This window comes from Colletotrichum godetiae (assembly GCF_030913485.1).
Source record: "Colletotrichum godetiae strain CBS 193.32 chromosome Unknown BDP55scaffold_15, whole genome shotgun sequence".
NCBI classification, from domain to species: domain Eukaryota; kingdom Fungi; phylum Ascomycota; class Sordariomycetes; order Glomerellales; family Glomerellaceae; genus Colletotrichum; species Colletotrichum godetiae.
This window is the reverse complement of record NW_026851263.1, coordinates 120,508-132,392: the sequence shown is the minus strand read 5'-3', so window position 1 is coordinate 132,392 and position 11,885 is coordinate 120,508. Positions and strand designations below refer to the sequence as shown.

Genomic DNA, 11,885 nt, shown 5'->3' with positions numbered 1-11,885 from the left:
TCACAGTTTAGGAATACCTCCCGCCGTCCCCAAAGTCTTGGTGTGGCTCTTGTTCTGATCGATCCCCTCCTCCACCGCTTTGATCTGCAATGCCAGAATCTTTGAGAAGTACCGACAAATTGCGAGATTGCCGCCCATGAACCAGAAGCCGGGGTGCCCGGTCGGCCGCCACATGGTCCTGAACTCACCCTCCTCGTCCCAACCCCACACATCGCCGACGCGATCGGCGAGCTCGTCGCCAAAGATATTGCGCGCCTCCGTACGCATGTTCTGATACCCCGTCGCAAAGATGATTTCGTCGCCCGGCAGCTCTGAACCGTCCGCAAACCGGAGGCCGTTGGGGAGAACTTCTGTGATTTCCTGCCCGCTCTTGATCTTGATCTCGCCGTCAATGATGAGCTGGCTGCATCCGACGTCGATGTAATAGCCCCCACCGCGCTGGAAGTACTTGACGAAGAAGCCGCCTCCACTGGGTCCCATGTCCAGGTTGAATCCGGCTTTCTGAAGACCTGAGAGGAGCTCGGCATCGTTGGCGTTTTGGACTTCCGTGGTGCCGACTTGCAGCGATTTGAAGAGCTCGGCCGGCAAACTCCATAGCCAGAGGTCTGCGTCGTCGACTGGGGGTGAGTCTTCGTCGTAAAGACCTTTCAGGCCAATATCTGTGATTGAGCTTGAGGAAACCACAGATGTTGAGCTGCGCTGTACCATTGTGACATCGTACCCTTGCTCGTAGAAATCTTGCGCGATATCATGACCTGAGTTGCATGAGCCAACAACGATTGCCTTTTTACCCTTGGAATTGGGTTTCGCTCCTGCGAACTCAGAGCTATGGCAAAGGCGGTCTCCCTTGAACTTGTCCATTCCCTTGATGCTAGGAAAAAACATCTTGCCAGAGTGACCCGTCGCCTGGATGACGTGGCGAGGGTGTAAAGTCCGAGTCTCCTTGGACCCATCAGGCTTTTGCCTGTCAAGAGTGACGGTCCACTGTCTCTTTGAATCATCCCAGGAAGACTTTGTCAGTGTTGTTGACATCCAGACATTGAGCTCGAGAAGGCTGGCGTACGCCTCGAAGAAGTCTCCCATCTTATCCTTGGGCGTAAACACGGGCCAATGGCTTGGGAAGTTGATATACGGCAAGTGGTCGTACCAAACAGGGTCGTGGAGGACAAGTTGGTGATATCGCTTGCGCCAAGAGTCGCCGATGCGCTGATGCTTGTCTACCACGAGGGCGTTGACTTTGAGCATCTTCAGTCGTGCGGCAATCGTGAGACCAGCTTGGCCGGCACCTACGCAATTGTTAGCCTCAGTGACCCAGTGGGAGTTCTGTACAAGTGTTGCAAATACTTACCGACAATCACAACCGTAGGCTCACTGTCCACATAATTGACACTATCATCTCTCTTCTCCTTCCAGTTCTTGCTCTCTCGCTTCTGGACGTGATCAACACCCTTCTCTCGTCGGTGCCGCGTAGGCTCTTCATGGCCTGCGATTTCGCGCAGAACCGTGAAGAAGGTGAAGATTTCCCACTTATCACCAGACTCAACCATCCGCACTACACCCTCACCAGGCCCGACATCCGTCTTGACCGTGAGGAAGAATTGCAGGCATTGAACCTTGCCATGGGCATCTAGCGGCGCAAAGTGAGGTGCTCGATACGCAGTGAATGTGTCGATTTGCACCTCCTTGAGCCGGCACGCCTCGCTGAGGAAGCTTTGGATCTTCTCCCTGCCCTTGAGGGTGCGGAGGTCCCATGATAGCGCTAGGTGGTCTCTCCAGTAGCCGTCGGCGACGAAGAGTTGTGAGAGTTTGTTGTAGTCCTTGGATTTTAGTGCAGCGTTGAAAGCGCGAACAACATCTGCCGCGGCCTTCCCCGCATCGACTGATGTTGAGCGAACGGATGGAGGATACTCGCGGGGCGGGAGGTTGACCGAGCCCGGCTCGACGCGCTCGCTTCGCGGAAAGCTTCCTGCCATGGTTTCGAGTTTTGTGTTCGGATTTGGTGGTGTGGTATCAAAGCGTCTGTCAGATGCTTATGGTGATGAAAAGTGGTGTGGGAATGCCTTCAAAACAGGGTCCTCAAGGAGACTTTATGCAAGACGAAAGATCTTCATCCCAATCGACAGCTTCCCTTCCTCCGCACCGGAGGGCTGAGTCGTGACATCACCTGACAGCTTTCGACGCGACAACGCATTTTGAGGGGTTCCTCCGGGGATAGATCGGGCAAAGAGACGAAACTCTGTAGCACACACTTCACGAAGCAATGGCGTCCTGCTGTGCCGCCTTAGCTCTCAACAGTTTTCCTCTCCGTTGCGCCTTTGTGGAGTTTGGAGCCGCCAAGCGCCGCACGTTGTCTCTCAGTTGCAGACAATAGTGCGCAAACGGCTTCCTCGAATGCGGGGAACTGGACAACTGGGGGAGACAAACCTGACCCCGCGGACAAATCATGGAGCTTCAGGATGTTTCTGTCGAGTTGGACGCGCTCTGCTTGGATGGATTAGCTTGAACTCTACCTTAATACGGGCTACTGGACCCGCCGGCGGCTCGAATTACCCCAGACTGAGGGGCGTTGACGCAGCTCGGTGACAACTAAGACGGAGCTTCTCCGCACTTGAAGTCGCAGGGTTGGCAAGGGATGGTTGGTTCCCAAGGCTCTTTGAGGTTGCCTCAACGTTTGGTAGAGACCCAGAGGTTTGGGTATTGGATGGATTTCATGTTACCATTTGGGTGGTCATAGATCATCTGAGTCTCCGGAAGACTTTGCAAACGCTTGAACCGTTCATCCCACGATGCTAAACAGGCAAAAGGTTCTCAACCCGGATACCTTTGGTCTGCCTCACATCAGCGTCGGTGGGGGTTGAGTGCGGGGAAAGGCGCGGGAACATGCATGAGAGATCCGGGGCAAAGGAAGCTAAGTCCGTCAAGCACATTTCCGCCCAGCGGCGATGCGGTTCCGCATTGCCGCCCCGTTGCGGCTCCGGGTGGTGTTTTCCAAATCATCAACCGCTAGTTGACTGGTGCTTCTTTAGATTAGAGAGCTAGTTAAGTCGACAGAGCCCAGAGTTGACCAGCTGCATGGCAGCTTAGCTAAAGGAATGCACCTGACAGTCTCTCGACGCACAACTGCCTGCAAGCTTCGAGATCTACGAGATCTGCATATCGGGCCATCGGAAGTCAGTGCGACTCTGTTCAGTTAGAATTATTCGCATCCCCTCATAGTATTATCAGGTGCGAATATAGTCTTCCATTGGCATAGTTGTGTCTGATTTCTCGTCGACTTACAAAGGCTAATAATTGTGAGCATATGGTCTATGATCTGCTTGTCATCGGGTATCAATCCAAATAACGCAGCGATCCGATCCTCCGGCTGCCTACACTCGGCAGCGTGGAGATTTCAGAGCAGCTCGAGGATCGGCTTCCGCTTTTCGCTGAGACTCTCCATTATGACGACTTACCAGCGGCAGTAACACGATATCAGGACATCATCGATACACTTCAATCGCCGAGCAGCCGCGACAAACCAAGGCAAGCCGAGAGAGGATGTTCCGCAGTGGACTTTGGCCTCTATCGCCAAGCATGCCTCCTGGATGATCCAGCGGCGCGAGAACCATGCGCGAGAGAGGAAGCTCCGGAGGTGAAGGAGGTGATCGTCTCCAAGTTCGTTCTTTGTAATTGCCAATGTTGCTTGCTCCATTGATTTCACGTTTTTGATTTCTCGAACTGTTTCCATTATACGAATGGCGGAGAAGATTGCTGTTGTCTTGTCGTCTGCTCCGCCGAGCCATATGTGGACTTCCTTGGGCCCCTTATAAATTCTGCCCATACAAGGGATTTGTTACGCCTTCCCACCGGCATCTTGCTGATTGAGGTAAATGACATCGATCTAAAGAGATCTGGAGGTGAGTCGATTTCGTGGTGCCGCAAGAGTGAATCGGCAGTCGGACTGATATCGAGTGTGAATACCCCATCAATGAGCAGCTGGCAGGACAGTGACGCGCTTTCTCAGGTGTATGACACGGCTTCAAAGTCCTTTGTTTTGCCAAAGTTCTTTATCTGCTCCGCTTTATCGTATTGAACCAAGGAGCAGCGCAAAGGGGACTGAGCATCGGCAGCTAGGCTGTGGACGACAATGAGAATTGAATCCAGGCTTCGCAGAGGGGAATATTGGTAGGGCTTCAATTATGGTCGCCTTCATTTCGCAGATGATGGCGAGGTAGCAATTAAATCTTGACAAGAGAATGATAACTTGGAATGATTTGTTCGACGTGCCAACAACACTACCGGAGATCTAGGAAACTCAGGTTTTTGAGAACACTACGAAGCCATCTACAGGTACAGGTTAGAGTATTATTGCGTGTATCTAGATCGCAGTTGACTTGACTGGAGTGAAGGCATTACAAGGAATGAAGCCGGCCGATGCTGCTCGCATGAACACTTGCCCCTTTTGCGTTACAGAAGGCATGCCGCAGTCTGGTGCAGAATTACATGTTCATTCTAGTGGTCGGAGCCGCCTTAGTGAAACTATATATATTTCAGTCTTCCGGGTTTTTACAAACGATCGGAAAGTGGGATAAGAATATCTCACATTGTCACGAGCTAGAACTGTTCTCGGGGTTCACAAAGTGAGTTCGGAGGAACACGAGATGCATCCAAAACTAACACACGAAAAGGCCCCGTTATTGGTTTCTGCTTGTAGGTTACTTCATCTGATACCTAGGAGGAAACCATGCGGAAACTCACACAACGAGAACCATGTGCGCACTTGTGAGAATGTTGATAAGTCTTCTTCATGTTTACACTTTGCGGCAGCTCGAAGACAGGGGCACCTCGGGGTATCACAAACGGCAAAACACATCAACAAACTGGCAAGGACAATTTTCATGACATTTACAAGTCTTGCTTCCAGCCATACTGAGTCAAATGCCTGGCCCATTAACCAACGTCTATGAAGATGGAGACTATGAGCATAATCAACTGTAGCACCTGGACGCAGAGAAGCCATGAAGAAAAAGGGAAATTGTCGGCAGTAATAGGTGATCGCCGTGTAAACTCCGAGTGACCAGGCTTTGACTCGGGTCAGGGCCAAAGCCAAAGTCTTTGAACACCTTCGCTTCTAATAACAAGAAAGGACAAGTCACGGACACTAAGAAGAGCAAGTAAAGGTTTCATATGGAATGATTCTCATATTTCAAACATGAGGACGCCTCTGTACAAAGGATCGCCCGATATCTAATCGCATTTACATCCAGTGTCTTAAGTCATACGTATGTACAAGAATAATGTGTTGAGCACTGCTTCAACCAAGTGGCAGTAGCAGAGCTCGGGGTTTACGTCCAAAAACTTTTCCAACTTCTCTCTTACACTCTAACGACTGCTTAGAAGGAAGCAGCACGGGCGAGCTTGCGGCGCATGGAGCGGACGCGGCGGCGGGCAGCAGACTTCTCGCAGTCATCGCCCTCACCAGCGGCAGCAGTGGGAGCAGCAGAGGGCTCAGCAGGGCTGGTGCTGTTGCCGCCGTTGTAGTCGGGGATGCCGGCAGAGGGAGCGGCGGAGGTGGAAGGGGTGGTAGGAGTAGTAGGGGTGGTGGGGGTGGTGGCGCCATCGGAGCCAGTGCAGTCACCGTCGGAGGTCTGGCCGAGAAGGTTGGCAGTGTGGTCCTCGCATCCGGAGAAGGCAACAGGGCCACCGGGGACGGTGTAGTTCTGGGGAGCGGGGTAGTAGATGTTGATCAACAGACCGGGCTCCTCGCCGGTGTAGACGCCGGGGAACTTGACGACGGGCGAGGGGGTCTCGGTGGAGGTACCGGTGACGGAGATCTGAGCGCAAGCAATGTAGAACTGGGCACCACCCTTGGTGCCGGCGCCGTGGAGGCCAATGTGCTCAGCGCGCATCAGGTACTCGCCGGTGGGGACTTCCTTGGGGAGAGTGAAGGTGAAGTTGTGGATGCCAGCGTTGTTGACGTAGGTAGCCCACTGGAGACCGGCCTCGGTGATGTTGGAGGTGGAAAGCTCGTAGACCTTGAACCAGTCGCCGTCACCCTTGTAGGAGGCGACGCCGGAGGGAGCCTTGGAGAGGTAGACGGCGAGGGGACCGGGGTGGCCCATGTCGTTCTCGACGATGAAGCCGACCTCGTCACCGGCGTTGACGGCCTTGGTCTCGGTCTTGGCGAGGACGTCGTCGTCGTTGCCGCCAATGTTGCAGACGATACCGTCGGAGGTGACATCGGTAACGGGAGAGTTGGAGTTCTTGGCCTCGCGGACGTACTGGTAGCGCTCGGTCTGCTCACCATTGACGATGAGGGTAGGGAAGACGTAGTGGGCCATGGCCTGGGGCACGACGGCCGCGGCGGCGAGGAGAGCGAAGGAGCGCATCTTGACTTGTGTCGTGGTTTGGTTTTGGTTGGTGAAGACCGGTGATTGGAAAGATCGGACAGGAAGAAAATGAAGAGATTGATTTTCCACCAGGGAATGAATGAAAGTGAAGTTTCAAAAAGAAAGAAAGTGGTCTGTACAATGACAAAAGACACAGCGATGGTTGAGAACGAAGAGAGAATAGAGAAAAGATGAAAGTAGTGAGAAGAAATGGTTGTCTTATATCGAGGATATCCCACCACCCCTGGTCACCAGGAGGATGGAAACCACAGACTGTCAGCCGCCATGATCCATCATCCCATCCACATTCCTGATGAGATTTCTCTCCACAACATGGTAGACTACCTTCATCTGGACAACCCAGGCATCATGGGCGCGAAAAGGGGTGGTGAAAAAGCAAGGGTGGCCAAAGGAGCTCGACCTTACCCAACCAGGATCGCACGATAGGAGTAGGCTTCAGCGACGATTTGGTCGAAGTGCTCTTCGTTTGAAACATTGGAGCAACATGTACGCGGGATCCATTTCCCACCAAACACGGTCGTCGGCGCCGGTGAGCACCCCTGGATTGGGGTTGCAACTAGAGTACGATTGACGACATTGACCCCTGGGTTGCTCATGAGCCGCCCACGTTGTCGAAATCTGTGGAAATACAGTCGCCAAGCTTGGCTCATGCGCCGATTCCCCTTCTGCTCCTGTTCATCTAAACTCACAGCTCGCTTGCAGCACATACCCTTGTAGGTGAGCCTGGCCCGAGCTGGACGAAGCCCCGAATCGGTCGCTTGTAGATTGTTCTATATCCACAGTGGTCACCCTTATTCGTCCTAGCCGCTGGCGGCTTTCTGCGCCTGCATGTCCGCAACGACGTGAAAGGCTTGTCGGGGTTTGGCCGTTGGCGAACTTGGTGCTGTCAATTTCGGGTGACAAGCCCGGTTTGCCTGTCAATACCCGTTTATTGGTACTCTGTGCTCTCGGCTTGACAATTCTGGGCTTGGAGAATGCTCGAAACTCTGCCGTATGGCTAGTTCCGGTCTTTCCGAAATCTAGAGCCTTTACAAATTCATTACAAAAACATTCGAACCCGCGTAAAGAGTATGAAAAGCGTCATAGACGAGTGTTTCCCCAGAGTCAATATGTGTAGCTTTCGTCTCAAGAGCGATCCCGCGAAAAGGTTATGCCACTCTGAACTCTGTTCTGAACTTCTGGTTCCTGATCGACGTGGCCGTGGTGGGATTCACCTGAAACCTGGGTCCAGGGGCGCGCAGCGAGGAAGAAAAACTCCAGCTGGCGGCTATTCCCTGTCGCAGATCACTTTACACGGGACGAAAAAACCCCCACCAAAAAGAAGAAAAGGAGGACGGCGCTTGGATTGTATTTGATTCTTCGGCGGCAGCTTCCAACTGTGAAGCTGTCCTTAACAAAAACTCGGCATGTACAGCCGAGTGAATGACTTGGGTGAACCTTGGTTCTCGAGTTCTCAACTGTGGTTTTGCAGTTTCCCCTCTCTTACTGCGGTGTGATGACCAAGAGGGAGGCCGGGCCAGACCAGCATCAACCCCGACCTATGTCGTTATCACGGCTTACTAGTCGGGCCCAGCGCTTCACAACTAAAGTGAAAATAAAGTGCGATCGTTAAGTGCCGCCCTGCCGAGATATCATAACAGCCCTTCCTAAGAGTCAATCCAGCGAGTTGAGCAGCGCTGGCCCGGACGTTCCAGAGGTGAAGTGCCAGTCGAATTAGGCATGCAACTCCGCCAAGGCTTCTTAGTCAGACCTAAAGGACCGCTCCCTCCGTTTATGCTTCTCCTGGTTCTCCTCTTGTTCAAGTCAGTCTCCATCGAAAGGGGGTCATGCCCGTCACAGAAAAATAAAGCCGGCTCCATACTCGGTTTATGTCTAATATCGGGCTCCATGGCTGAGCCGCCGGTGGGATTACCTATTCGATCGAGCTCGTCGACGCCCCCGAAATACTCGGATTCTGCTCCGTCTACAAGCAAGATCGTCATTGTGGGCGATTACGCCCCAATATTTCGCAAAAGATTCTTCGGCATCCACCGATCTTGGCTATCGGGCCACCTCAACGTTTCCCGGTCAATAATAACCACTGAAAGGACGAACCAAGTAGTGATATTCGCAGCAACTCGACTCAGTCACCTAGTGTGCCGAGTATTCGGATCCGCCCCCAGCGTGCCATACGTGCTTCCCGCAGGGCGACTGTCCGGAGCGGTGACCGAGCCTGCTGGGCAGTGAGTTGGACTGACGATCCCACTATCAGCTCCGAGCGCGCGGTACCGACTTGCGACCGTTGTCTCAACTTCATTGACGCCGACGATCGGCTCCCGGGCAGTGTAGCCCGGTGGGTCTGTTAGCCTGATTGATCATTGTCCCGCCCCCTTGAGCCGAGGTCGTCCGTCGTCGACTCGACGTGAGTTCCCGATGAGACCGTACCAAGACCTATGCTGTGTGAAGAAGCCAAAAAGGGCCTCGTTGTCTCTCATGTATATTTTTGCCAAGTCGAAGTTAATGATGGATCAGCCGATGCATCTATTGACTTGGGTCATAGACGTGATCCCCAGCGACAAAACATCGCGAAATCCGTCGGCGACATGCCTTGCTGACTCAATTTACTTGGTCAGTCACATCGCTTACCTTGCGTCCTGCTGTGGTGCCCAGATCTTAGTCTGTGTCATCACTGTGGCTGACAATTCCTTTTTCTCGGCTTTACTGCGTGTTGTCTTCTTTCACCTCAAGGTCCGAGATATCACTGTCGCGCAATTGACATTGCCCCCAAGCAAAGGCCAATTGCCGACAAATGAGATGACAGAAGCCAGAATCTAGGTCATCTAGACGGCCAATTCATGCATATGAGGTCTTTCAGGTATTATACTCTTCTGCTTCGTCTTCCCGCATCATAGTTGTAGGGTTCACCTTAAGCAAAATCTTCTACCATCATACTTAACCCCCCGAACGTGAAGTGAATCTAACGACTTTTCTTCTGCGCCATGTGTCTTCTTCTCTAAGCAATGTGGTCTCAGGCATGATCATGCTCCTCATGCCCCTCCCCATCCTCCGTCCAGTCTGGAAACCCATCGTCAAACAAATCCTGCAACTTGGCCCCCTTCTTCTCGTCATCCCACTTCTTATTCCTCATCACCTTCTGCCACTTCTTCCACTCCTCATCATTGAGCAAACACGCATCTAGCGCGGCTTCTAAACCCTTGATATCAAGCTTTTCACCGATGAAAACCATCTCCTGCCGACGGTCACCCCACTCGCCACCCTTTTTGATATCGTGTGTGACAAGGGCGTCGACTTCGCTATCGCCCGTGAGGTAGTCATCAGGGTCAAGCGTGCAGAACCACGGGCGGCCGCCGGTCATCGTCAGCATCGCGCCGGCCTGGGACCAGTCGCCTGCCCTGTGTGGTCGTGTCGCGAGGAAGAACTCGCCCTTTGAGCGGAAGAGACGGTTGAAGAGGGGGTTGGCAGTTTTGTTGGCAAGGATGACTTGATTGGAGGGGGGCTCAAGGGGGTCTTCCATGTCGGCGTCCTCATTTTCGTCTGCTTCTGACTCGTCGTCTTCCCATTGCTCATCTTCCTTGTCGGAAGCGTCTCCGTCGCTCATGTCAGCGTCATTGTCCTCATCCATTGCATCTTCGTCGTCGCCTTCGGGCTCCTCCATCTGCAGAATGAACTTGTCGTAGAGGAGTGACCATAGACGTCTGGGGTGGAATGGCCGCGTCCTCGTGTAGATGAAGTTGCGGACGTTGTATTCCTCCGTCTCTGGCTTTGGGGTCACTGCTTTGCGACCGTTGACCTGTAGCATCGAGGATCAGCTTATGTTCTTATCTACTATGCGGGTAGCTCTGAGGGAAGTCTAACCTCGCGTACAGTCATGGCATGCAAGTCTTGAAGCCAGCCGACACCAGACTGAGCAACCTTGAGGTCGAATGTGTTGGTGTTGACAATTTCGTTGACGTCAATCTTACTGTAGCTGGATTCCAGGATCTTGGCTCTTGGGTTGAGCTTCCTGATCAAATCTAGCACGCGAGTGCGATCGTCTTTGGTCACCTGAATCCAGTCAGCAACCTCATCCTATCACGATATCTCTCTCGTAGAAGTGCTCACCATATCGACTTTGTTCAGAACTATCACGTCGGCAAACTCAATCTGGTCAACCATCAGGTCAGACACGGTCCTTTCGTCTTCTGGCACCACATCATCTCGTCTCGAGGATAGCAAATCGCTAGTGTGGAAATCGTTGAAGATTGTGAAGGAATCGATGACCGTGACGGTGGTATCAAGGCGAGCGAACTTGTCGACTCCGCCAGCATCAGCCCTGAGGAGCGGGTTTCGTCAGTAAGATCTTGATCACAGGGTCAGGGGGGCGGGTGCTATGGGACTCACAGCCTCTTGAGCAATTTCAAGGTATCCTCATCCAATCCCTCGGGTCCCTCGCCCATTGTAGCCATTTGCTCCGCCAATCGGGCATCAAAGGTCTCCGCGACTTGTTCGGGCTCACTGATACCACTACTCTCAATAATCACGTATTCGAACTCATGGAGCTCTGACAAGTTAACGAGCTCTTCCAGCAGATCTCCTCTGAGAGTACAGCAAATGCAGCCATTCTGCAGTGCGATGACCTTTTCTTCGGTCTTTGTAAGTCGGTGGCTCTTCTTGATGAGGGATGCGTCAACGTTCACACTGGTCGAGGTAGCTAGTCAGTGCTGCTTCATGAAACACAAGGTATAGAGCGGATAGTTGGTAACCCACGCGCCGATATCATTGACAATGACCGCAATACGAAGACCATGGTCGCTCTTAAGGATGTGCTGAAGGAGTGTCGTTTTACCGCTACCCTGTAATCTAGCCATTAGCCACGTGTCTTAATCACTCGCATGCGTCAATCAGGACGTACCAAGAAGCCTGAGAGAAGTGTGACTGGTAGAGGCTTTCCTTGACCAGACTTTGTCACATCGACGCCGGAGTCCTGGCGGACAAGCTTCGGGACCTCATCGGTGGATTTTGGTTGAGTAGTTGCTGGCACAACAATGGCACCCGATTTGGGCTTCGTTGAAGACGCTGAGAGTTTCTTGCCCATTGTGAATGTGCGTGGCTTCCCGTCAACTCTGAAAAATCGTTGAAAATTGAAGAATGAAAGCTCTGGACACACTCATTCGGTCTAAACCTTCGACATTTGAATATTTATATGGGCATTGCCAGCCTTCCAACACCTCCAATGCCGACTTATCTGATCGACTGCCATCAAGGTGCCCAACCTACGCTAGCAACCGTTCCTTCATTCCATCATGCCATCTCTCTGAATCATCTCCCTTTGCTGTTCGTTCGCTACGACGTGTACACGACGGGCCATCCGGGTTCTGATGATTGCCCCGGCGATATAACACGGGATTGGCTGGCTCGTGACCGGGGCCGTCATCATCATCGGCCGCTCTCTGATTGGCCGAAAAGACATTGGCCAGGACTCGATCTCCAGAAACGCCTCGCCATATTAGGAAAAAA

At 52.7% G+C, this 11,885-nt stretch overlaps 3 protein-coding genes across 3 annotated transcripts; all 3 read right to left on the bottom strand.

Moving 5' to 3' along the window:
• Positions 1–1,973, bottom strand: BDP55DRAFT_692834 (uncharacterized protein; the record flags this gene model as incomplete). Its single annotated transcript, XM_060577161.1, has 2 exons — positions 1–1,286; positions 1,349–1,973. The coding sequence occupies 2 exons, from the start codon at positions 1,971–1,973 to the stop codon at positions 1–3; spliced, it is 1,911 nt and encodes a 636-aa protein (XP_060431007.1).
• A 3,399-nt stretch (positions 1,974–5,372) lies between these two features.
• BDP55DRAFT_630509 (glycosyl hydrolase family 61-domain-containing protein) lies at positions 5,373–6,368 on the bottom strand (the record flags this gene model as incomplete). The annotated part of the gene is made up of 1 exon (XM_060572160.1): positions 5,373–6,368. One exon carries the CDS (start codon positions 6,366–6,368, stop codon positions 5,373–5,375), a length of 996 nt encoding a protein of 331 aa, XP_060431006.1.
• Positions 6,369–9,396: 3,028 nt separating this feature from the next.
• BDP55DRAFT_549382 (CobW/HypB/UreG) lies at positions 9,397–11,463 on the bottom strand (the record flags this gene model as incomplete). Its single annotated transcript, XM_060568923.1, has 6 exons — positions 9,397–10,179; positions 10,245–10,433; positions 10,491–10,701; positions 10,770–11,066; positions 11,136–11,221; positions 11,281–11,463. The coding sequence occupies 6 exons, from the start codon at positions 11,461–11,463 to the stop codon at positions 9,397–9,399; spliced, it is 1,749 nt and encodes a 582-aa protein (XP_060431005.1).
• Between the last annotated feature and the right edge of the window lie 422 nt (positions 11,464–11,885).